The sequence below is a fragment of the Aquarana catesbeiana genome, linkage group LG05 (assembly GCF_042186555.1).
Source record: "Aquarana catesbeiana isolate 2022-GZ linkage group LG05, ASM4218655v1, whole genome shotgun sequence".
In the NCBI taxonomy this organism is placed as follows: Eukaryota; Metazoa; Chordata; class Amphibia; order Anura; family Ranidae; genus Aquarana; species Aquarana catesbeiana.
Window position 1 is genome coordinate 84,224,460 of NC_133328.1, and position 26,282 is coordinate 84,250,741.

The 26,282-nt window shown below is 42.6% G+C and overlaps 1 protein-coding gene across 2 annotated transcripts in view; it reads left to right on the forward strand.

Moving 5' to 3' along the window:
* ESYT2 (extended synaptotagmin 2) overlaps positions 1 to 26,282 on the forward strand; it is a 220,161-nt gene that overhangs the window by 188,156 nt on the left and 5,723 nt on the right. For both annotated transcript variants that reach the window (XM_073629929.1, XM_073629930.1), the window contains 5 exons: positions 466 to 552; positions 12,216 to 12,365; positions 14,944 to 15,320; positions 21,446 to 21,544; positions 24,775 to 24,906. In XM_073629929.1, the coding sequence (XP_073486030.1) occupies positions 466 to 552; positions 12,216 to 12,365; positions 14,944 to 15,320; positions 21,446 to 21,544; positions 24,775 to 24,906 (845 nt within the window). The remainder of the gene's footprint in view (positions 1 to 465; positions 553 to 12,215; positions 12,366 to 14,943; positions 15,321 to 21,445; positions 21,545 to 24,774; positions 24,907 to 26,282) is intronic.

Below are 26,282 nucleotides of genomic sequence, written 5' to 3' on the forward strand. Positions count from 1 at the left end.
AAAGCAGGAGCCAGCAGCATTGAATGTTGTAAACTGCAAGAGCTGGGGTAAGAAATGTAGCAAATGGTTTACTGGGGAATCTTTATTTTATTGTGTTTGTGTTAAGCTAAAAAAATGCTAAGGGTTAATACTACTTTGCTGTGTCCCTCATTGGATGAGAAAATAATCAGGATTTTTGCACTCACCATAAAATCCTTTTATTGGAGTCCAATGGGGGGGGGGGGGGGGCACAGGTCCACCCATCTGTACTGCTTTGCTACAAAACGGAGGTGCGTTGATAATAGGAGGGACTGTCCTGGGCTGACCTACAGTTTTTTTTTTTTGCCAGTGCTCAATCCTCCTGTAGGTGGCAAAATAACCTAAAGGTAATATATGACCTGTGTCTCTCAGTCAACTCCTAGAAAACAATTATACGGTGAAATAAAAAAAGTCAATTTTTTAAAAAACTTGTTTTTTTTTCAACAGGTCAAATACAAGACTGTCGAGCCAGTATGGGAACAGACATTCACTTTCTTTGTCCACAATCCTAAAAGACAAGACCTAGACATTGAGGTAAAGCTGCTTTTTGTATAATTTTTTTTATAGTTGGCCATGTATGTTACAGTGCAGATCACTCACTCTCCCCATAAGGTAGTTATGCAATTTAGTAATAGTTGAAGTTTGTAGCACAATCTACTGGACCAGAATGATTAATGGTTATGTTTGAGTTAAACACTTTATTTCAGAGCATATGGACAGAAATTAGAAAATATTACCTGTGAATTTAAAGTAGGTGTAAACCCTTACTGAATTACCTTTTAGCTCGTTAAAACATTGTGTCTTGTATATAATTTGTGTAACTTTTTCTCTCTTTGCTTCATTTATCTCCAATCAGATTGAAATTTTCAGGCATGTTTGAGTCTGATTGGTGACTATGAGAATGTTGTAGTAATGACACTGAGACATCAGATTTTCAGTAATTTAGAGACAACAAGCAACATACAGTAAAGGCGTTTGGGAATACCACTCCTGTATTTATTTATTTCAGGTACTTGTATAGCGCCGTCAATTTACGCAGCGCTTTACATATACATTGTACATTCACATCAGTCCCTGCCCTCAAGGAGCTTACAATCTAAGGTCCCTAACACACATTCATACATATACTAGGGCCAATTTAGACAGGCGCCAATTAACTTACCAGCATGTCTTTAGCGTGTGGGAGGAAATCTGAGTACCCGGAGGAAACCCACGCAGGCACAGGGAGAACATGCAAACTCCAAGCAGATGGTGTCGTGTTTGGGATTTGAACCAGCGACCCTTTTTGCTGCTAGGTGAAAGTGCTAACCACTACACCACTGTGTATTTCAATCGGATATGCAAAAGGTAACTGACAGATGGGAGTGGAGTGGTGTTGTACTCTGCAATTATGTCTCATTAAAAAGAATTGAAGGAGCAATTATAATGACCATGTCCTGTTCCACATTGTGTCTGTGTGGAGTTGGCCATCTTCATAGAGGGAGGGTTTGCGTTCTAATATCAGTACTGTCTCCCTAATGAACGGTGGTCAAAAAAAAAAAAAAAAATGGATTCCTAAGTAGGGGGGTGGAGAAATATTCCCATTGTGCTTTTGTGTTCTGACAGCGAGAACTCCTCTGCTGTCAGAGTACGCTGATCAGTGCTTCAGCCAATTGGGCGCTGATCGATTGAAAGTTTTCCATCAGTCCCGTTTGAGAGAAGGCAATCATTAGATTGACTTCTGATGAGTCGAAATGGACTCGGACAGATAGAAATTTGGCTAATCCCAGCTGAGCTGGCCGAATTTCTATACGTCTATGGCCAGCTCAAGAAGCTGCAGAGAGATGGAAGCAACACAAATGCACAGAATAGATAAAGCAGAAGCAGCGTGATTATTGCAGTTTCGGTCCTTATTTACTGCTTTCTCTCCAGCAAGGAGAACAGTGAGCTGGACATTGTTGACATCACCATATCGCACCCAAAATCTCATGAGACTCGCAGCAGACATCAGTACTTGGGATAATTTCATACTGCAGCTGTACAGCTATGAGGCTACAGAACAGGAGTGACTTGGCACCTTTTTGAATATAGATCCATTTTAAATCCATCGATTTTGACCATACAATTTCTCATTCAGAAAGAGAACATTTTGCTCATTTACTTTGTAATTTCTGCAGTTTCTGGATTTCTGGAGATCACTTGTGCAGGCGCACTGATCTGCTAATTGTCGTGTTGTGTTTCCAGAAGCAGATGATATATAAACAAGAGTGGGCTGTTCCCCCTCTTTCGATATGGCATTTTGTTGGTGCCAGTTGTCTGTTTTTCAGCAGCCTACTTTCTATTGGTATTGCTCATTTGTATGCCTGTGCTAGCCTGTGTTTTGGTGCCTTTAACAGATTTTAATACGAGGCCAGCTGTTTACTGCCTGATTTTTAGAGGCAAGGACACAGCTCTGAACCTAGCTAAATGTAACATTTAGGGTTAAGTGGAAACTATAATGTAAGCTCACAGTTTGAGGAGGAATTGTAAAATTCACCTAAAAAATCTTTTTTTAGGCTTAGTTCACACTGGCATTAAGAGCAGGCGTTTGACAGGCGTTAGAAATGCCCCACAAACGCCTATGCACAAGATATAATAGACAGCACGTTGTGCTGTTCACACTAAGTGTTCGCGTTGCTTCGCTTCAAAATTGAAGCCTCATGTCGAGTCAGGAGGTGTTTGAAGCCTTTCAACGCCTCCCATTGAAGTCTATGGTAACGGTCTGCAAACGCTCTGGCAGGTGTTTTCGGAGGGTTATTAGTGTGGTTGCGGCGCATTAAAATGAGTCACTTTGCATTGTGGAGCAGTTTTAACGCTCATCAGACGCTACTAAACCGTGGCATAGGGCGTTTAGGGAGAGTTTAACGCTTGTAAAACACCCCATTCTAAAGCTCATTGACGCCTGTCTGACACCCATACTAACGCCATACAAACGCTATTGGAGCGTTTGTTGAGCGTCAGTAATTTAGTCAAGTGTTAACAAGCCCTTAGGGCTCTTTCACACAGGATGGATCCATGATGATCCGCCCCGTAAACATCCGCTTGCTCAGCAGGGATCGCTCCGCCGATCCCCGCTGAGCAGGCAGATGACAGGTCCGACGGACCTGTCAGAGCGCCGCTCTCCCCTATGGGGGATCGGATGATGACGGACCGCAGAGTCCGTCGTCACCCGATCCGATCTGAAAATGGATGGAAAAGTAGGTTTTTCCTCCGTTACACTTTTTCGGATCGGAGCGGGTCGAATGTCAGCGGACGTCACCGCTGACATCCGACGCTCCATAGAGGTCTATGGAAGGTCCGTTCAGGTCCGCCTAAAAAACTGACCTGAATGGATCGTCTGTGTGAAAGAGGCCTTAATGAGGATTTCACGTTTTTAAATGCTCCGAATGTTCCATAATTTGATTGGCTCTATATATATAAAATGCTGCAATGTAAAGGGGCTTCTGTATATCAGGGCACACGATTGATATCCCTATTATTGGGAAACGTACAGTGAGAGAATATGAAGGCTTCCATTACTTCAGAGGAACGGACCTAGAACAAGTATGCAGATCAGCTCCTGGCTTCAGTTGCAAGCTTATTCCAGATTATTTGACTATTAAATCTTCAGACAGCCAGGCAATTAGCATTCTTAGGAGAAGGTCACCAATCGCATCCCCTGTATTTCTCCCATTACAAGGTGAGCAAATATGGCCCCCCCCCATGTACATATAATTTATAAACTATAAAACTAAACAAAGAAACAAGTTTTTTTTTTGTTTTTTTTAAAGAAACACTTCAGTTATAAATGAAATCATTTCTACTGAAATGACCCAGTCACCACTGTAAAAAAAAATTAAACCGCACCCTGTAAAAGAAGCAACTTAAAGAGGACCTTCAGACTCCCCCCCAAAAAATCAGCAGTTACAAATACTGTAGCTACTGACTTTTAATATAAGGACACTTACCTGTTTAAGGGTCCAGCATTGTTCTCACCCAAGCCAGTTCTTCACTGGGCTTTGGGTTGCTACTGCCAGCATCTTAGTTAAGATAATGCTGTACTTTGTGAATGGTCCCACAGTCTTCTGGGACCTGCAATGTGTCTCAGAAGTGTGCAAGCAAATAAGGGGGTGAAGGCGATCTGGGTGAAAGTGGGAGCAGGTACCTGGCAAAACTAAGTGCCAAATGTTAAAGAGGGCGGGGGGTCAAAGAAGCTGAACTTCCCCTTCCTGAAATTCCACTTTAAGAGCTCATGCATATAGGCAATGCAGTAAGCTGCATTCAGATCCATAATTTATATGCATCTGAACACAGTAGAAATATGAGCCAATTCACACTGCTCTGTTTTTGTCCATAGCCTTTAGCTGCATAAAACCGCATAGAAAAATTAGCATTTGGGGTCCTATTTTGAACATATTTTAAGTGTGTACGAGATACTGTACTTCTTGTACAGGGTGCTGCTGATTTTTTTTTTCTTTTATTATGACTTTAGGATTCTTTTTTTATTGTGACTTTAGGATTCTTTAAAGCCCAACTCCGGCTGTTACATTTTTTTTTTTTTTAAATTGTAGCTTAAAGCAGAGTTCCACCCAAAAGTGGAACTTCTGCTTAATTGCTTCCTCCCCCTCTCCGGTGTCACATTTGGCACCTTTCGCAGGGGGAGGGGGGAACGGAGACCTGTTTGTTATAGGTCCACTTCCCCAGGTCCGAGAGACCGGGCCACAGCCTGATCTCTCAGAAGTTCGGCCCCCTCCTCCGCCGCCGGGCCAATCAGAAAGCTCAGCGCGCTTTGAACATGCGCAGTAGGAAACCGGGCTTGAAGCCGGAAGGCTTCACTGCCGGGTTCCCTTAACTGGAATCCAAAGATCGGCTGGAGTGCTGACATCTCGAGTTCCCAGGACAGGTAAGTGTCCATATAATAAAAGTCAGCAGCTACAGTATTTAATTTTTTTTGCCCAAGGCGGAACTCTGCTTTAAAACAATCACTTTGTAAAACAACCCATTCAGGTTAAAATAGAAATTAAAGGCAAAACATTTGTGCATATATATAAAAAACCATTATAAATACCTTTTTTTTCCCTTTTTAAAAAGTGATCACATTCCCTCTGTTCTCGGTTGCATAAGGAGAAGCTGCAGCACACTGATCTTCCTAGTGATCTTCCTAGTGAAAAGCTATGCAGGGTGGGTGTGTGTCAGGACAAGTCTGATCATTGGAGGAGCAGGATCAGTTCCCAGCAAAACTAGAGAACTGACCACAGTGTGTTCTCCTGCTTGGTGTGGTCAGTTTTTAATAGGAAAGCAGAGGGACTGACAGGAACACCGGAGAACACAAAGGGAACAGGATACTTTTTCATACAAGTACATGGTACAGCAGGTACTTATCAGGAATATGAAATGTTGGGTTTACATAATCCTTAATTGTAGGATTTCAGTCTTTCTGCTGCTTGTGTTCCCCTTGGGGAGATACATACACCACACTCCCTCCTATCTGAGCTCCTGTTACTGGGACAGGATAGGATAAAAAAATCTCTCCAGTCTCTCACTTTTAGAATAGTAGAGAAAGGTTGGAACCTCTGTCAGATTTTTATTGCTGCCTATGTTTCCTTTCCTGGTCACCCCCCTACACATACCTGTAAGGGGAAATCTTCCCAAGGATGTCACAGAAGTAAAAACATGACAAAAACTTCTAGTTGTAGTTGAAAGAATAATCAGTCAAGGGGGTGCCACCATCTAAGTGTAAGTTATTTATTAAAAGAAAGGATAGATAAAAACGTAGGTGTGCACAGCCTATTGCATTAGGGCGCAAAGCTCAAACGTGTGTGTGTGTGTATATACTGACTGTGTCAGTAGAGCAGTGGGCGGTTTCAGTAGGGCAGAGATTGGTGTCAGTAGGTTCAATTTGCATTCGTTTTTTTTTTACAATTTTTCTTTTTCTTTAGGAGCCCTGTTAGGGGGCTTTGGTGAAATATCAGGGGTTTAACCACTTCAATACCAGGCACTTAGACACCTTCCCACCCAGTCCAATTTTCAGATTTCAGCGCTGTTGCACTTTGAATGACAATTGCGCGGTCATGCTACACTGTACCCAAACAAATTTTTTATCATTTTGTTCCCACAAATAGAGCTTTCTTTTGGTGGTATTTGATCACCTCTGCAGTTTTTATTTTTTGCGCAACAAATAAAAAAAGACCGAAAATTTTGAAAAAAAAACAAGTTTTTCTTTGTTTCTGTTAAAACTTTTTGTAAATAAGTACGTTTTCTTCTTCAATGACGGGCACTGATATGGCTGCACTGACGGGCACTGATACGGTGGCACTGATGGGCACCGTTGAGGTGGCACCGGTGAGGTGGCACTGATGAGGGGGCACTGATGATGGGCACTGATAGGCGGCACTGATGGGCACTGATAGGTGGCACTGGTATGCGGCACTGATGGGCACTCATAGGTGGCACGGATGGGCACTTATAGGCGGCACTGATGGGCACTCATAGGTGGCATTGATGGGCACTCGTAGGTGGCATTGATGGTTACTTAGGGGTGGCACTGATAGTTGGCACGGATGGGCACTGATAGATGGGCACTGATGGGCACGGATGGGCACTGACAGGTGGCATGAATGGACACTGATGGGTGGCACTGATGGCATTGCTTGTTTGCAGTGATGCCCCTAAGGGTGGCATTGCTGGGCATTACTGCAACATAATTGTGCCAATCAGTGCCCATTTGTGGGCACTGATTGGCACAGATTTGGCATACTGGGCACATGTGGATGGCCATGGGGTACATACCTGGCCATCCACATGTTGCCCCTCTCCCTGGTGGTCCTAGTGGCGATCCCTGGTGGTCCAGTGTGGTGATCTGTGGGGGGGCTGCGCTGATAAACAATCAGCGCAGACCCCCCCTGCCAGGAGAGCCGCCGATCGGCTCTCCTCTACTCGCGTCTGTCAGACGCGAGTGAGGAAGAGCCGATCAACGGCTCTTCCTATTGACAGCGTGATCAGCCGTGATTGGACACGGCTGATCACGTGGTAAAGAGCCTCCGCCGGAGGCTTTTTACCAAGTCAGACTGACACACCGCTCCACCGATCGCCGCGATGCGCGCCCCCGGGGGCGCGCTGCGGCATGTTATCCTGCTGGACGTCATATGACGTCCAGTCAGGATAACACAACCACTTCCCGGACGTCAATCCGCTATAGGGCGGGCGGGAAGTGGTTAAACAGGAGGAATCTGCGCCACACAAGGTGATTAGGGCATGCCCAGGCACACCCTGTTTGCCCACCTATGGATAAAAACAATATGCACTCACTTGGATAAAAGCAAAATTAGGCACACCAGTTAGTCCTGCGGGCATCTGCAGAATACGCCAGGGAAGCTGCCGAATAAGATGGATGAAAGTTAGCAGAGTTCGCCATGGAAGTGTTGCCAGGCAATGCAGTGTGTGTCGCAGAAAGATGCCAGTAAAACCAGCTTGGCGCATGCCAAGGTAGTGGCTGCTCGTTTCAGAGCCTCAGAGCACTCCTTTCTCAAGCTTTTTATTGGACTCCCATTTTCCTCAGCTGTTGGGCCATACAACTGCTATATTTTGTCTCTGCAGTTGATTTTTTGATTTTTTTTTCTTTTACAAGCAAGACAAGTAATAATCAATAAAAATATCTAAAAAAATTACCATTGTAAGTACAGGTGGTCAGGCAATTCCACTACACATATAATGTGCTGCACCGCACTGTGTGAGCGATCATCAGTATATTGTTATAAGTCTGTAAATTGCATATCAAGTTTCATAAACATATTCACAGTATTTCACGCTGATGACCTTCTATAATGGAAGTTTTCAGCTGGTCACCACGCCTTCTTTTCCCTTATCCTTCCAAGTCCCCATTCTTTCTACTATTTCACATTCTCCAGCTTCGAGTCTACCTGCCTGGAGTTTGCATGTTCTCCCCGTGCCTGCATGGGTTTCCTCCCACACTCCAAAGACCTGCTGGTAGGTTTATTGGCTCCTGTCCAAAATTGGGCATGGTATATGGGTGTGAGTTGGGGACCTTGGATTGTGGGCTCCTTGAGGGTAGGGACCGATGTGAGTGTGTGATGTACAGTATCTCACAAAAGTGAGTACACCGCTCACATTTTTGTAAATATTTTATTAAATCTTTTCATGTGACAACACTGAAGAAAGTACACTTTGCTACAATGTAAAGTAGTGAGTGTACAGCTTGTATAACAGTGTAAATTTGCTGTCCCCTCAAAATAACTCAACACACAGCCATTAATGTCTAAACAGCTGGCAACAAATGTGAGTACACCCCTAAGTGAAAATGTCCAAATTGTGCCCAATTAGCCATTTTCCCTCCCCGGTGTCTTGCGACCCGTTAGTGTTACAAGGTCTCAGGTGTGAATGGGGAGCAGGTGTGTTAAATTTGGTGTTATCACTCTCACTCTCTCATACTGGTCACTGGAAGTTCAGCATGGCACCGCATGGCAAAGAACTTTCTGAGCAGCACAGTGGCCAAGATCACACAGCAGTTTAACAGAACAGGTTCCACTTAGAACAGGCCTCACCATGGTCGACCAAAGAAGTTGAGTGTATGTGCTCAGCGTCATATCCAGAGGTTGTCTTTGGGAAATAGACATATGAGTGCTGTCAACATTTCTGCAGAGGTTGAAGGGGTGGGGGGTCAGCCTGTCAGTGCTCAGACCATACGCCACACACTGCATCAAATTGGTCTGCATGGCTGTCGTCCCAGAAGAAAGCCTCTTCTAAAGATGATGCACAAAAAAGCCTGCAAACAGTTTGCTGAAGACAAGCATTTTAAGGACATGGATTACTGGAACCATGTCCTGTGGTCTGATAAGACCAAGATAAACTTATTTGGTTCAGATGGTGTCAAGCATGTGTGGCAGCAACCAGGTGAGGAGTACAATGACAAGTGTGTCTTGCCTACAGTCAAGCATGGTGGTGGGAGGGTCATGGTCTGAGGTTGCATGAGTACTGCTGGCACTGGGGAGCTACAGTTCATTGAGGGAACCAGGAATGCCAACATGTACTGTGACATACTGAAGCGGAGCATGATCCCCTCCGGCTCAGTCTCCGAAGGACTGAGCCGCAGGGCAGTATTCCAACATAACGACCCCAAACACACCTCCAGGCTGACCACTGCCTTACTAAAGAAGCTGATGGACTGGCCAAGCATGTCTCCAGACCTAAACCCTATTGAGCATTTGTGGTGCATCCTCAAATGGAAGGTGGAGGAGCGCAAGGTCTCTAACATCCACCAGCTCTGTGATGTCATCATGGAGGAGTGGAAGAGGACTCCAGTGGCAACCTGTGAAGCTCTGGTGAACTCCATGCCCAAGAGGGTTAAGGCAGTGCTGGAAAATAATGGTGGCCACACAAAATATTGACACTTTGGGCCCAATTTGGACATTTTCCCTTAGGGGTGTACTCACTTTTGTTGCCAGCAGTTTAGACATTAATGGCTGTGTGTTGAGTTATTTTGTGGGGACAGAAAATTTACACTGTTATACAAGCTGTACACTCACTACTTTACATTGTAGCAAAGTGTCATTTCTTCAGTGTTGTCACATGAAAAGATAGAATAAAATAATTACACAAATGTGAGGGGTGTACTCACTTTTGTGAGATACTGTATGTGTGGAGTGCTGTGTAAATTGACGGTGCTATATGGCTACCTTGAATTAAAAAAAAAAACATTAATAGATGAGCATCTTAATGATACACAATGTACAGGGATAGGGACAATTGTAGACACGCACCCACACTCACTCAGGTTGAACTGGTTGAACTGAGCTGTAGTAAATTTCCCTCCCAACAATCCTAATTAGAGGCTCCCCTTCATGCATTGCATTCCACCCCGTTTTCTACATTGAATTGGTTCTATGTATTCCTCTCTTGCGCCCACCCAGCCAATGCTCATAATCATGTTTTACCTGCTGGAATTTGTTTCCTGCACTTCTGCCTACTTTTTCCTATTGTATTTTACATTTTGTTATATAGTGAGTGTGTTTGATTGCTGCCATAGTACCTGAATAGTTTCTTTAAAAAAAATAAATGCATGTGAAAGATAGCAATAGAAGAAAAAAAATATATTCACAGTATGTGAGTACCTTTAGGAGTATTCAAGGCAACACAGGGCATGCTAAACTCAGGCTGTGAGGCTGAACTATAAGAGAAATTGGCCGCACTCCAATGTAGATGAAATCAATATGCTTCTTTACTGTAGCCAGCGCATAGTACCCATTCGGGAAGTCTTGCTGAGTTAATGCAACATTTTTGCCGTGCACTGCTGAATAGTACATCGTCTTGTAAGAAGCATTCTTTTTATCTACAGCAAACTGTTACTTTATTGTGATTGTATGAAAACAACATGCCCCCTGGCCACAGGACAGAGTCACTGAAAATTCAGCTACACATTGATCTTAAAGAAAACAAGTAGATTTTTGTTATCTTTTTTTTTTCTGTATGGACGAATTAAAGTAGATATAAACCATAACTGAATGAATGACATTTAGTCTCATTTTTGTTTTTCTTAAAGTGGTAGTAAACCGCTGCACATAAAAAAAAAAAAAAAAAAAAAAAACCTTTCCCCTGTAAGACAAATGCATGATGTGCTAGTATGCAGCGCATACTAGCACATTATGTGAGACTTACCTTAGAATGAAGCCCGACGGCGGCATGCTGTCACCGTTGACAGGGGTTCCATCTTCTCGCGGTCTTCCATCGGGGTTTGTGGCTTCTGGCTACATGAGTGACCGGGGCCGTGATGACATCACTCCGTGCGGGAGCCCTCGGCTATGGCACGGGCTCCGAAGGTCCACCATGGGATGCCGGACCTTCGGAGCGCATGCGCCAGTGACATCATTGGCTGCATGCAGTGTGAATATCTCCTAAACTGTGCAAGTTTAGGAGATATTCACTGTACCTAGAGGTAAGCCTTATTATAGGCTTATTATAGGCTTACCTCTAGGTACAAGTTGAAAGAGTGGGTTTACTACCACTTTAATGAAGATTGTTTTTCATCCTTTGTGGCCTCTTAGTGCTGCTGATCTCCTGCAGCCACTTCCAGGCTACAGGCATACACTCCAGCATCGAGTGCATGGCATTTCTCAGGGTGGGTTTGTAGATGGTGAAAACAGTGGACCATGCCTGCTTATTGTATGTTACAATGGCCACTTGTGGTTTCCTTCAGACACTCGTGTAACAGGGTGGCATCGCAAGAACTCAATTGGGAAGCAGAACAGGGCTGTGTCACCCAGTGTCTGAAAGACAACCTTCATGGCTGGGTCAACAAGTATTATTTTAATGAAAGCTGAAGGTTTAAACAAGGATCATTAATTTGAAATTACATTACATAATTACATAGTTGGTAAGGTTGAATGAATGCATGAAAACTCCAGTCCATCTAGTTCAACCTGAGTGGATGTGTGTCTACGTCAATACAATTTCCCATATCCCCGCATATATTGCGTTCACTAAGACGACATTAAAATGTTTTAGTGATGGGGTTTACATATACTTTAAAGAGGTACAGCCAAAGCTCATTCTCCACTCCTGTGACCCATTTTCAGCAGACAGTGGGCTGAAGTCTGCTGACATTACAAAGCCAGTTCAAGGCTCAGGAAAGATTACCGTACTTCTCTTTGAGGTAGATTGAAAAAGATATACTGTAGTATAGTATAAAAAAATTGTTTTTTACTTACGATCATATCTTTTTTGGCACAGTAAAATCACAGTTATTGTTATAAAATCACCTTGTAATAAATGTAATGTATGCACTATAACAAGCTGACAATAGGAGATTTAGGGTGGCTTCATACTGCCCCACTGCGCTTTTGCCAAACGGCAGCCAATCTGCAGTTTTCGTGCAGGTTAGCTGCACTTTCCCATAGACTTCTATGAGGTCTTGCGATTTTGGTGCAGTTTCAGAAAACTCATCAAATCTCCAGCATGCTGAATCTTTGGTGCGCTTTCTGAAACCACTTTAAAACCGCAAGATATCGATATAGAAAAAGTCTATGGAAGAGCACAGAAACTGCGGGTTAGCTGCCCCAAACGCAGTGGGACCACGCCGGGTCAGTGTGAAGCCACCCTAAAAATCTTTGACACAGAACAGTCCAGGAAAATGTGATCATCATCTTTCTTGGTTAGTGTTTTGATACTGGCTTTGTTTACCCTTGCAGGTGAAGGATGAATACCATCAAAGTTCTATGGGAAATCTAAAGATTCCACTGAGCCAGCTGTTGACCAGTGAGAACATGACAATTAATCAGAGGTTTCAGCTAAACAACTCTGGTCCAAATAGCACGCTAAAGATGAAGATTGCACTCAGGGTATACATAACTATTCATTTTGTTTGTTTTTTTATCAATTTTATGTCAGAATTAGCATAGAGTTCACGATGGCTGAACAAACCAGCAAAAACTCGTGGAAATGGCCTATATCTATTTTATTGTATCCATGCAATACAGAATTTCACCAGCAGGTAGCATTGCATGAAATATCTTAAATTAAAACTCTGTTCATAAGACAGTGGGTGCAGGAGAAGTTTGTTTTAAACAGAGGCTCATCAAGTCACCTGGGGCCTTCTAGGCCCCTTAACTATTGCTTTCCCTTATACCTGTATAGGATCTTTACGGCTCTTTTGGTACCCAGCTGGAAATGCATGATTCTATATTTTTTTCGCATTTGGAATCCTAGGCAAATGGAATTCTGTGACATTCAGAGCTTCAGAGTGCCTTGAAATTTTGAGTGATAGACCAAGTTCAGAGTGCCTTGGGATTTTGAGTGATAGACCAACACAACGTGGCACATAATTGGGAAGTGGAAGGAAAATTAATAAATGGTTTTCAAAATTTTTTACAAATAAATACCTGAAAAGTGTGGTGTGCATTTGTGTTTGGCCCCCCTTTACTCTGATACCCCTAACTAAAATCGCCAAACCAATTGCTTTCAGAAGTCACCTAATTAGTAAATAAGAGTCCACCTGTGTGTAATTCAATCTTAGTATAAATACAGCATTTCTGTGAAGCCTTCAGAGGTTTGTTAGAGAACCTTAGTAAACAAGCAGCATCATGAAGGCCAAGGAACACACCAGACAGGTCAAGAATAAAGCTGTGGAGCAGTTTAAAGCAGGGTTAGGTTATAAAAAAAATATCCCAAGCTTTGAATATCTCATGGAGCACTGTTCAATCCATCATCCATTTCCGAAAATGGAAAGAGTATGGCACAACCGCAAACCTACCAAGACATGGCAGTCCACCTAAACTGACAGGCCGGGCAAGGAGAGCATTAATCGGAGAAGCAGCCAAGAGGTATCTCTAGAGGAGCTGCAGAGATCCACAGCTCAGGTTGTCCACAGAACAACTATTAGTCGTGCACTCCACAAACCTGGCCTTTATGGAAGAGTGGCAAGAAGAAAGCCATTGTTCAAAGAAAGCCATAAGAAGTCCTGTTTGCAGTTTGCGAGAAGCCATGTGGAAGAAGGTGCTCTGGTCAGATGAGACCAAAATTGAACTTTTTGGCCTAAAAGCAAAACGCTATGTGTGGCAGAAAACTAACACTGTACATCACCCTGAACACACCACCCCCATCGTGAAACATGGTGGTGGCAGCATTATGTTGTGGGGATGCTTTTCATCAGCAGGGACAGGAAAGCCTGTCAGAGTTGATGGGAAGATGGCTGGAGCCAAATATAGGCAATCTTAGAAGAAAACCTGTTAGAGTGCAAAAGACTTGAGACTGGGGCAGAAGTTCAACTTTAAGCATGACAATGACCTTAAACATACAGCTAGAGCTACAATGGAATGTTTTAGATCAAAGTATATTCATGTCTTAGAATGGCCCAGTCAAAGTCCAGAGCTAAATCCAATTGAGAATCTATGACAAGACTTGAAAATTGCTGTTCATAGACGCATGCCATCCAATCTGACAGAGCTTGAGCTATTTTGCAAAGAAGAATGGGCAAAAATTTCACTCTCTAGATGTGCAAAGCTGGTAGAGACATACCCAAAACGAATTGCAGCTGTAATTGCAGCGAAAGGTAGTTCTACAAAGTATTGACTCGGGGCTGAATATAAATGCACACCACACTTTTCACATATTTATTTGTAAAAAATGTTGAAAACCATTCATAATTTTCCTTCCACTTCACAATTATGTGCCACTTTGTGTTGGTCTATCACATAAAATCCCAATAAAATACATTTATGTTTTTGGTTGTAACATGACAAAATGTGGAAAATTTCAAGGCACTGTATATAGCTGGTTGGGATAGAAATGGACTATTTTCATTCTATTTATCCTATGTGCCACTTTGGGGAATTTTTTTTTTTTTTTATTAATTCAGAGAGAGGCAAACATCCTTCTAAACCATGTGGCAATTTGACATACATAGACTGTTGTGCCTACAGTTCTCCCACAGCAGTTACCCAAATAGGGTCACTGGGAGAAGGGGGCAAACTGTTGCAGGTATGAAATTCAAACACCTAGAGGTACAAATACATTTAATAGCTTCCCAAACCTTCCTGTCACTTCTGAATCCCAATCTTCTGATAATAGTGCCAAAGCTTTCTGACCTTTTACTACTCTTTGTTGGTCAGTGAAGATGCCTAACAAACTGATGGACCAGTATCAATGTGTGGAGGGTGGACTTTTGGGCAAATTTACATTGCCCAAAAGCGTTGGAGCATTGCCTGGCATTCAGACATGACAGTAAATTGTAGGAGTGACATTCCTGCTGCATGTATGTCACCTCTAGGATTTTAAGCTTCCTACCTGCATTGGTTTGCCACCTTCCACCACAGTGACCACCCCTTTTTAGTTATCATGAAACCTCTCCTACCTTTGGTTCTTGAAAGCAGAACTACTCACCTTGTCTTGTAACCTTTCATTAATATTTTGCTCCCATAGATTCTTTATGTGGACAAACCTGTGCGGTCTCCTGATGAACAGTATACATCCCAAGTAAAGAGGCCGTCTATTTTCAAAGGAAAGAATCCACCAACTCCAGCTCCATCCCCTTCAGCAGCAGATGCACAGAAGCCTCCCCCTACACCCAAAATGGATGCCAATAAAAAGGCAGAAAATGGTGTAAAAGAAAGCCCCCCAAGTGCTAGCCCCCAGAGACCAACAGAACTAAACAAAAGCTCTTCCAGCCTCTCAGGTTCCAGCTTTACATATTCTCCGTCTCACATGTCCACAAAGGAGCCCACTCCCAGCATCGCCTCGGACATCTCCTTACCCATAGCCACTCAGGAGCTTCGCCAGCGATTGCGGCAACTTCAAAAGTAAGTGCTCCTCTTCTTACTTTGGATGTTAGCTGGTGTCAGAACTTCCCTAAAGTTTATCCAAAGCCAAAAATGTTTTATATTCTGATTAACCGCTTCAGCCCCGGAAGATTTGGCTGCTCAATGACGAGGCCATTTTTTTGCGATTCGACACTGCGTTGCTTTAACTGACAATTGCGCGGTCGTGCGACGCTGTACAAATAGAGCTTTCTTTTGGTGGTATTTGATTGCCTCTGCGGTTTTTATTTTTTGCGCTATAAACAAAAGAGCGACAATTTTGAAAAAACACTATCTTTTACTTTTTGCTATAATAAATATCCCACATTTTTTATCAAAAAAACAAATTTTTTCCTCAGTTTAGGCCGATATGTATTCTTCTTCTACATATTTTTGGTAAAAAAAAAAATCGCAATAAGCGTATATTGATTGGTTTGCGCAAAAGTTATAGCGTCTACAAAATAGGGGATAGATTTATGGCATTTTTATTAGTATTATTTTTTTTACTTTTGATGGCGGTGATCTGCAACTTTTATCGGGACTGCGACATTATGGCGGACACATCGGACACTTTTGACACATTTTGTAAACCATTGACAATTATACAACAATCAGTGCTATAAAAATGCACTGATTACTGTGTAAATGTCACTGGCAGGGAAGGGGTTAACACTAGGGAGCGATCAAGGGGTTAATTGTGTTCCCTAGTGTGTGTTCTAACTGTGGGGGGCGTGGGACTGACTAAGAGGAGACAGAGATCGGTATTCATACATAGTATGAACACACAATCTTTCTCCTCTCTCCTGAAAGAACCAGGATCTGTGTGTTTACACACACAGATCCTGGTTCTGGCTCTGCCACGAGCAATCGCATGAGCCTGGCCGTCATCGCGCCCGCCGGGCACTCTCATAGGGGTCGGGCACGCACCCCTAGTGGCCAAAAGGCGAAGAGACGTAACATAACTTTGTTTTGTCAAGCCATGCTATTCTGCCGCAGTAAAACTGAGGCGGCTAGTCGGCAGGCAGTTAAAGTAAAGAATGATTAAAAGCCCTTGCAGGTTTTTTGTTGCTGCCTGTATCTCTTTAGTGATTTTAGTTAGTCATACAGTAAAGAATACTGGATCTTTAGTTTCTAACCATAGGTTATATATACCTACCTTCAGGTGACTGGAAAGCTCCAGGGAAATCCTCTGTATAACCCTCCTCGCAACTAGTGCTCAATTTTTTTGCAGTCCTTAGGTGATGGACCTCTTTTCTCTGAGAGAAGCTTAAGCTTTTTTGTGAAGGTTTTTTTTTATGCTTGCGCCTGTTTTTTAAAGGTTCTTGCAGTAAAACCAAGGAAACTTAGACCTCTGTGGTATATCAATGTGCTTTTACTAAACAAAAATGCTTTACATACAAAACTATTACAATATTAGGATTATAATACAAGACTGACAGATATACAATGCTGTGAAAAGTAATTTCCCCCTAAACCTAATGGGGTCTGATCCCTTACATCCTTTCTTATCTGACCTTACTTGCAAGATGGTCTTTCTCATTGCAATCAGCTCTGCATGGATGATCTCTTTTCTCCGTAAGGTAGTTTCCTCCTTCCCCTTAAACATGATGTTCTCTTTTGCTCCTTTTGCTGCTCTGAAACATCCCAATTTAGTCTCTCTCCACTGTCTAGACATGGAATGAACCGTGAGAGAGTTTACCTCTCAGCTATAGCCCTGTATAGGCAATAGAAATCCCTCTTTGGGCATCATGAGGATTCCTGCAGGGCTCTTTGCTTCTCATTCTGCCTTTCTGCCTTTGCTATGTGGATAAGAAAAGTCATAATTTAAGCCTATTGGGAGGAGGATGGTGGTTGTGGTGCACCGGATCGGGGATGGGATATTCACAAAGTCTGTCAGCCACCTTCACATCACAATCCACCTTTTACAGCACAGTTCCCCCTTTATATCTGTGTCCAGAGTCCCCCTTTACATCACAGTTCCCCCTTTAAAGTAGTCCCACAGTGTCCTCAGTTTCCTTCAAATCACAACCCCCCTTTACATTACAGTGCCTCTTTACATCACAGTTTCCTTTACATTAATGTAACTGGGATTGCTCTGTACAGTGGCCACTGTAATGTAAAGGGGACTGCACTGTAAAGGGGGGCTGTGATATAAAGGGGACCTTTACAGTGTGGTCGCCTTTATATTACAGTGCCCCTTTACATCTCAGCCCCCCTTTACATTACAGTGCCCCATTTAAAGTGCAGTCCCCTTATTATCATAGTGCCCTCCTTATATCAGAGCCCCCCTTTACATTACCATGCCCCTGCAATCTGCCCCCTCCCCTCCTTTCCTCCCTAACATCAATCTCTGCCTCCCCTGCTCAGGATTCTTACCTTCAGGGCAGAGGCTGTAAACAGTGCGTGTGTCCTCTCCCAGCTCCTCCACCCGCCAGCCTGGTCAACAATGTCTTCCTATCTCCTCCTGCCCGCTGATAAGCAGACATCGATGGTCCCTCTGATAAATCGTCAGACACATTTTCCAAAAAATTGTGCGAGATGGCCTCAGTACCCTTAGATACCACTGAGGCATCATCTAGTAAGTTCTCATTCAGTCTCCAAGACCATGCCCTAGGTGACCTGCCGGTAATTGTATCGTCATGGTGCTGCGGGGCCATTTGGGACCATTGTCATTTATAAAGAGATCAGTGCTAAAAAATGCACTGATTACTGTGTAAATGACACTGGCAGGGAAGGAGTTAAACACTGGGGGCCGATCAAGGGGTTAAGTGTGTCCTAGGGAGGTGTTCTAACTGTGGGGGGGATGGGCTACCACTGACATGACAACGATCACTGCTCCCGATGACAGGGAGCAGTAGATCCCTGTCATGTCACTAGGCAGAACGGGGAAATGCCTTGTTTAAGTAGGCATCTCCCCGTTCTACCTCTCCACACCGCAATTGCGGGCCGCCGGCAAAAATTGAGTTCCCGGGACCCACAGGCACGCACCCGATAAGCGGCAAATTTAAAGGGACGTACGGGTACGCCCATTTGCCTGCCTGTGCCATTCTGCCGACATACATGTGTGTGCGGCGGTTGGCAAGTGGTTAAAACTGAAAGAAAACAAACTCTGGCTTTTTAGGTATTTTACTGGAAGAACACACACAGTTTTTTTCACATGTGCTTTAGCTAAATGAGTCATTTCTTCTCTCCTCTGCTTGGACACATCTCATTGGCAGATGCAGTCCTATTACTAACAGAATCCCCTCTCCTTTCTCTTGTATATTAGCAAACCTTTCCAAACACAGTAGTATAATTTAAAGTGGAACTAAACCCATTTAGGGCTTTGTTTGCCTGCATTTTTATGTGCATTTTTTAAACACATGTCACGTTTTGGCTGCTTTTTTTTTCCTGTGAGTTTTCTGACCATTTCCTGTGTCGTCATTTCCTTTTCACAAGAAAATACAATATAATCTTTATTAACGGACACAAACACAAGCGCAGGCAGCCTATGTTACACTATTGGGATAGAGCAACTGTGCTAACACAGCCGCAGGTCCTAATTTGACAGGTGTGTGAATACAGACAGTATGAATTTGGAGCCACTCATCTGCACACCTGTGAAATTAGGACCTGTGGCTTTGTTCCCACGGTCGCTACATCCCCATGGAGTAACAGTTATTATTTTTTTACATTTTTACATTTTTTTTTTATTTGTTGCAATTTATTTTTTTATGTGTTACATTTTTTTTTTTCAGAATGCTTTTGGGGGAGCAGTGGGTGGTGTCAGTCAGTAGGGCAGTGGACAGTGTCAGCCAGTAGGGCAGTAAATGGTGTCCCTCTAGTTTTTTTCTTTTTATTTTTGTATTCTTGTTTACAATTTTTTTAACTGCCCTGTTGGGGAGCTTTGGTGAAATATCAAGGGTCTAAACAGACTCCTGAAGTATCACTTTTGAGACAGAGAAAGGGACATGAGGGAACACATTCCCTAGTCCATTTCTCTGTAGTCTCAGCTGCACTACAGATGGATGGACAGGAGACAGAGACTCCTGTTCATTCATAAACTGAAACATAGTAAACACAGTTTACTATGCTTCTGTTATGCATGAACACAGTGAGTGATTGGTGCCAGTGGGAATCAGACAGTGGACAGGAGAGGGGGTGATCAGAGGGTTTTTTTGGGTAGGGGGAATTGGAGGAAGCGATCCTCTCTCTGTACAGCAGCTGAAAGCAGCAGAAGGGAGAGGAGACTAAGCTGGCTTTCAGCTGCTGTACAGGGAGCAATACAGGGGTTCACTTCCTCTAGTTGCCATCAAACGGCTGGTGTCATAACTGATCACATGTCCAGCACCATGGCAACTACAGGTCAAACAGAGGCTAAGATGGAAGCTTCCCTGACTGTAAAGTATATTTAGGTTTTGTTCTGCTAAACAAAAAAAAAAATAGAAAAACGATGGAAGCACAGAAAGAAAGATGGTGTGAAAGGAATAAACCAAACCTTTACCAACTAGAAGCCAGTCAAAAGAGCATTTTTCTTTCACTGGCTTCAGTAAACACCAAAACACAGAATACTGACTGCAAGAGTCCTGAGGGCCTCGATATACTGTAAGCGCCAAAAGGCCGCAGGTGGGGCACTGAGGTCTACAAGATGTGCACAGTACATAGAGAAAAAAGATCAGCAGTGAAGGTGGAAAACTGTAGTTTGCAACAAAACAATGAATAGAATTTCTTGTGCTCTACATAAGTAGGTATTCTCAGATTTATTGACTTATATTTGTACAAGAGAGCACTCTTGTTGGCTCAATACACAGGTTCCTTCCTAGAGTTCCTACTTAGTAGCATCTCAACAGGACTGTGTGGTGTAGTCCCTCGCGCTAAATGAGTAACGTACTGAGTCAATATATGATGACTTGAAATAGAAAATGATACAAATGGTGAAAAACGTATGGATGGTGATGATGTCTCTGTGGACTGCAGCAAAATCTAAAGTGTTCACTTACACTCAGCAAAATAAAAATGGTAAAGTGATTTCGCGCTTCAAATCTATCACACCCAAAAATAAATATGTATACATCTATATAAATAAATAATATTATACAGGCATAAATAGCAGTGCAAAAATTGTAAAGTGCTCAGTATAATAAGGTGATTATCCAAAGTGCTGATGTGCTTAAATCAATCCAAAGTTTATAAAGTGCTTCATCCACTGGGACCATATAGTGGAGGGAAGGGGTGATGGTGATGTTATAGATTGAAGGGATCCGGTGGGACCGGGCTCTCTAAACTCTCACCTTAAATAAGGTAAATAAAGGCATCAAACAGGTTCTTAGTTGGGTGTTGTATGGTGCCATTCAGGTGGGACTTCTCTGGTGGTGCAAAGGTATTCCCGATATAAAGCACCAGTAACTAAAGGGTTACTAACAACGGAGATGTCTTTATCAGCACTCTTCACAGCAGAGTCTGCACACCCCTCACAGGCTCTCTGTACACAGGTGGTAGTCTCAGCCAGGAGATGAGCTTGCTCTCCACTGCCCTCTACAGCACCTGCTGTAGAGGGCAGTGGAGAGCAAGCTCATCTCCTGGCTGAGACTACCACCTGTGTACAGAGAGCCTGTGAGGGGTGTGCAGACTCTGCTGTGAAGAGTGCTGATAAAGACATCTCCGCTGTTAGTAACCCTTTAGTTACTGGTGCTATATATCGGGAATACCTTTGCACCACCAGAGAAGTCCCACCTGAATGGCACCATACAACACCCAACTAAGAACCTGTTTGATGCCTTTATTTACCTTATTTAAGGTGAGAGTTTAGAGAGCCCGGTCCCACCGGATCCCTTCAATCTATAACATCACCATCACCCCTTCCCTCCACTATATGGTCCCAGTGGATGAAGCACTTTATAAACTTTGGATTGATTTAAGCACATCAGCACTTTGGATAATCACCTTATTATACTGAGCACTTTACAATTTTTGCACTGCTATTTATGCCTGTATAATATTATTTATTTATATAGATGTATACATATTTATTTTTGGGTGTGAAAGATTTGAAGCGTGAAATCACTTTACCATTTTTATCTCAACAGGACTGTAAATAATATAGCACTTGCTCCAGCTGCTAATATACTAAACACACTTTCTCTTTCCAGTGGCACATCCTTGGGTCAGTCCCCTCTAGGACAAATCCAATTGACCTTGCGGTATACCTCTCACAGAAACAAGCTTGTGATCGTGGTACATTCCTGCCGGTAAGTCCATATGTATAGAGCCATATAAAATGGAAAATGTTCTGTAGAGCCTGTTTTAAAAATTGTAATACAACAAAAAATAAGGAAACATTTGAACACTGCAGTGCAGTGTGAAATTAAAAAAAAGTAATAATTCAAACGCAAATCGTAGTTTTCCTTTCTTTGGAGTATAGGGGGGAAAAAAAAAATCTGTCCCATCCTTGTGACTGCTGTTAAGGCATTATTACATAGTGCAAGATTTATGTTGCTGGAGGTAGCAGATAGAGTAGGTGTTAAATGTGGGCTACTTCTTTTTAACACAGCTAAGGGGACAGTAGAACAATTTGCAGAAAAGTAAAGGTTCTTGCAAGGGACAACAAGGTACATGTACTTACAGACTCAACTTTTTACCCTTGAAAAGGTTAACTTTAAACAAAATCTGTTAACAAAAATCAGTGTAGTAAGCGGGGCTTTTTTTCAGCGGGAACATGGGGAAATGCAGTTCCGGCACCTCCAGCACTGAATGTATGTAATAGTGTGGGGTGTGCTGGAGGGTCTATTGATGTTGGCTGCTGGAGAATCTATTGTCACTGGTGGGGATCTGATTTTGTGTGAGGGTCCATTGTTGCTGATGGGGAATCTATTGTTGCTGGGGGGGTCTTATGTTGCTGGAAGGGCTCTATTGGGAGGGAGAGGTCTATTTTTACTGGCTGCTGGAGGATCTATTGATGCTGGCTGCTGGGAGATCTGTTGTTGCTGCTGGGGGTGATCTAATGTTGCTTGGGTGGATATTTTGTTACTGGGTGTGATATTTTGTTGTGGGTAGTTCACTGTTGCTGCAGGGAATCTATTGTTGGGGTGGAGTCCATTGTTGCTGGGGGAGTCTATTATTGTGTGGGGATCTATTGCTGGGATTCTATTGTTCCTGGCTGCAGGGGATCTATTTTACTGCTCTTCTTTTTATCATTAACCGCTTCAGCCCTGGAAGAATTTACCCCGTTCCTGACCAGAGCACTTTTTTTGATTCGGCACTGCATCGCTTTAACTGACACTTGTGCGGTCGTGCGACGTGGCTCTCAAGCAAAATTGACGTCCTTTTTTCCCCCTTTCTTTTGGTGGTATTTGATCACCTCTGCAATTTTTATTTTTTGCGCTATAAACAAAATAAGAGCGACAATTTTGAAAAAAACGCATTATTTTTTACATTTTGCTATAATAAATATCCCCCAAAATTATATAAAAAAACAACATTTTTTTTCCTAAGTTTAGGCCGATATATATTCTTCTACATATTTTTGTTAAAAAAAAATTGCAATAAGCGTTTGGTTTGCGCAAAAGTTATAGCGTTTACAAAATAGGGGGTAGTTTTATGGCATTTTTATTAATATTTTTTTTTTTTACTAGTAATGGCAGCGATCAGCGATTTTTATTGTGACTGCGACATTATGGCGGACATGTCGGACATTTTTTACACATTTTTTTGGACCATTGTCATTTATACAGCGATCAGTGCTATGAAAATGCACTAATTCCTGTGTAAATGACACTGGCAGTGAAGGGGTTAACCACTAGGGGGTGGGGAGAGGTTAAGTCAGTACTAGGGAGTGATTACTAACTGTAGGGGGATGGGCTGGCTGTGACACTACACTGATCTCTGCTCCTGATGACAGGGAGCAGAGATCAGTGACACTTGTCACTAGGCAGAACAGGGAGATGCTGTTTACATCAGCATCTCCCCGTTCGTCCTCTCTGTGAGGCAATCGCGGGTATCCCCACGGTGATAGAGTCCGCGAGACCCGCGACCCGACTCACGGAGCTCCCGGCGCGTGCGTGCGCCGCAGGCAGCGCGCACGCAATGGCACGGCGGGGAATTCAAATGGATGTACCTGTAAGCCCATTTGCCCAGCTGTGCCATTCTGCCGACGTACATCGGAGTGCGCCGGTCGGGAAGGGGTTAACATGTTCCATACAAATTATTTAGCACCACAAAATGATACTTGGTTCTGCATTCTCTAAAAGGGGCAGTACTTGTAGATGGGTATGGGGTGGAATCAAGGTACGGTGGTCAGAGGTGGGTAGGGGGCAGAGACAAGGGGTGACTCAGATGGGGGGGGAGTTCCTGCACCTATTCTCCGAGGAAAAAAAGCCCTGGTAGTAAGTTAATATAGTTTTCTTCTAGTGAACATCTAAAAAAGGCAGCATTTGTGCTTATATACTAATGTACCTTAAAAAAAAAAAAAATGATGCTCCAGGTGCCCACCAAAACTGGTCACATGGCCTAAAGCCTAGAACACATGGGTCAAGTGTCGGTTCAGTGGAAACCCGTGTGGACATTCGGCCCGTGTGTATGGCAGCTGGTCCGAGAGAAGCTGGCATATAACCGAAAAAGGTCAGCCGATCAGCGCTGACCGGAGTGTTCTGGCATGGGGGCTGTCCCCCTGTCAGAACACAATAGCACAGCAGGGGAGATTGCTGTACTAACTTTGGATTGTTAGTACAGTGGTGCCGACCTGAGCTGTCAGTTTTTTTTAGGTCAACCCGCTGGGTTGAATGAAAAAGAAACCTAGTGATGTGTACCAGGCTTTAAAACAGGCAGGACTGCTTCATCTGAACTCAGTTTTACAACCCCTGGCAAAAAGTATGGAATCACCACTCTTGGAAAATGTTCATTCAATGGTTTAATTGTGTGAAAAAAAATAATAATAATTACAGACATGCCTCAAAACTATTCTCATTTAACATTCCAACCTTCTGGCTTTTAAGAAGCACATCAAAAAAGAAAGAAAACTGTAGTCAGTTGCAACTGTTTTTGCAGATCAATCAGAGAAAAAAAAATAAAAGTGGTATTCGGTGATAAATCACCTTCTGCTTGATCTGCAAAAACAGTTGCAACTGACTACAGTTTTCCTCTTTTTTTTTTTTTTATTAACTGTTTCTTAAAGCCAGAAGATTGGAATGTTAAATGAAAATAGTTTTGAGGCATGTCTGTGATTAGTTTTTTTTTCTACACAATTAAACAAACATTTTCAAGAGTGGTGATTCCATACTTTTGCCAGGGGTTGTATTGTTACGTGGTAAACACTAAAGGGAGTCTGGAGTATCATTTTCTTTAGGAAAAGCTAGTATTTTTGCTCTTTTGCAACTTTTTAATATTATACATAGGTCTACTATAGTATATGTTGTACTAATTTGTATCTGTATGTAGAGAAAGTCAAAAATATTTAGACAGCTTTCTTTTGTTTCCCTTGTAGTAACTTGATAGCCTTCTCTGAAGATGGCTCCGATCCATATGTAAGATTGTATTTATTACCAGACAAGCGGAGGTCGGGAAGAAGAAAAACCCACGTGCTTAAGAAGACATTAAATCCTGTATATGATCTAAAGTATGTCATGTTCTTCATTTTCGCCAGTGCATTATTTATGTATTTTTTAGGACTTGGCAGGAGAAATGAAAAATAATTTAACCTACTCTTCTTATGACATCTTAAATTTATGAATTTAATGAAATTGCAAAAATGCTCCACAAGCAGGAGAATGGGAAACTGTTAGCCATGCAAAGGGTGGTAAAGCCATGTACTCCTGTAAACTTATCTCACTAAAGTGTGAATGTACAGCACAGAAATGGGGTACCCCTTTGTATAGCAGAGACACACTTTACTATGTTTGCTGACTCAGAGAGGGATTAGAAATGGTGTCAATGACCATTTCTGCAGTTAGTTTATTTTTCTAATGCAATACACAGATGAATGATTCATCAGACAGTGTGCAAACTGATATATAAAGGCAAGCATAGCGGGTGATAGTTAGCCCCATATAGTACAATAACAAATCTTAAACTTTTCTCTATTCTGTTGTATTTATTTTATTGCATTTATGTTGCATTGACCTTTACATTTATTTTATAGCACTTTATAAAGTATATATCTACACTCATATAAGTCCACTCATACCTGTCTTGAGCCTAGAGGGCATGAATAGGCACAGGGCACAAGATTGTAGACTTGCCTAAAACTGGTTCATTGTAGCTAAAATAATAGCACGGTCAGTGAAAGTAGGGAACACCAATGGCCCCTAGAGAAGGAGATTTATTGGACCCTGAGATATATATATATATATATATAGAAGTGTACATTGCAGCAGGACAAGTATATAGGAAGATACGTCACCAACCCACTGTAAATCCATTAAAAATAGTCCCAAGTACTTGTCGATATGATCGTAACAGTGTCAGTGCAACATTTCAAGGCCATGTAGGACCACTTTGTTAGGACGAAGAAAGAACCATCATTCAAAGTACTCTGCCATGGATCCTTATCTAACTGTGCATATCCTGTGGTGTCTACAAGGATGTGAGCATGCTCAAAGATAAACTTGTGAAATCTGGCAACGGGACAGACAGTCCTTTTGATAGAGGTTTGGACTCAACATCAGGGATATCTCTAGATGAAAGGTTGATTACTGGGGTCGTCCCATTACCGTTTACTGCAGATGGACTTAATTCAGTGTCTAAGTGTTCTCAGTCAGACATCTTCTGTCTGATGACATCTAGTTTCTCCTCTGGGATTGCAAACATGACAAAGAGGTCCGGCATGGCCTCCAAACATTGCATCAATGGTATATCTGATGTGACCACTTCAATATATACTTTGACTATTGTTTATGTATCCAGGGTGTGCTGGCAGCATATGTTCTTTCTTATGTGTTGGTACCAGCTGACCTGCTGGTAGGTACAGCACAGTCCTATATTAAGGTTTGCTCA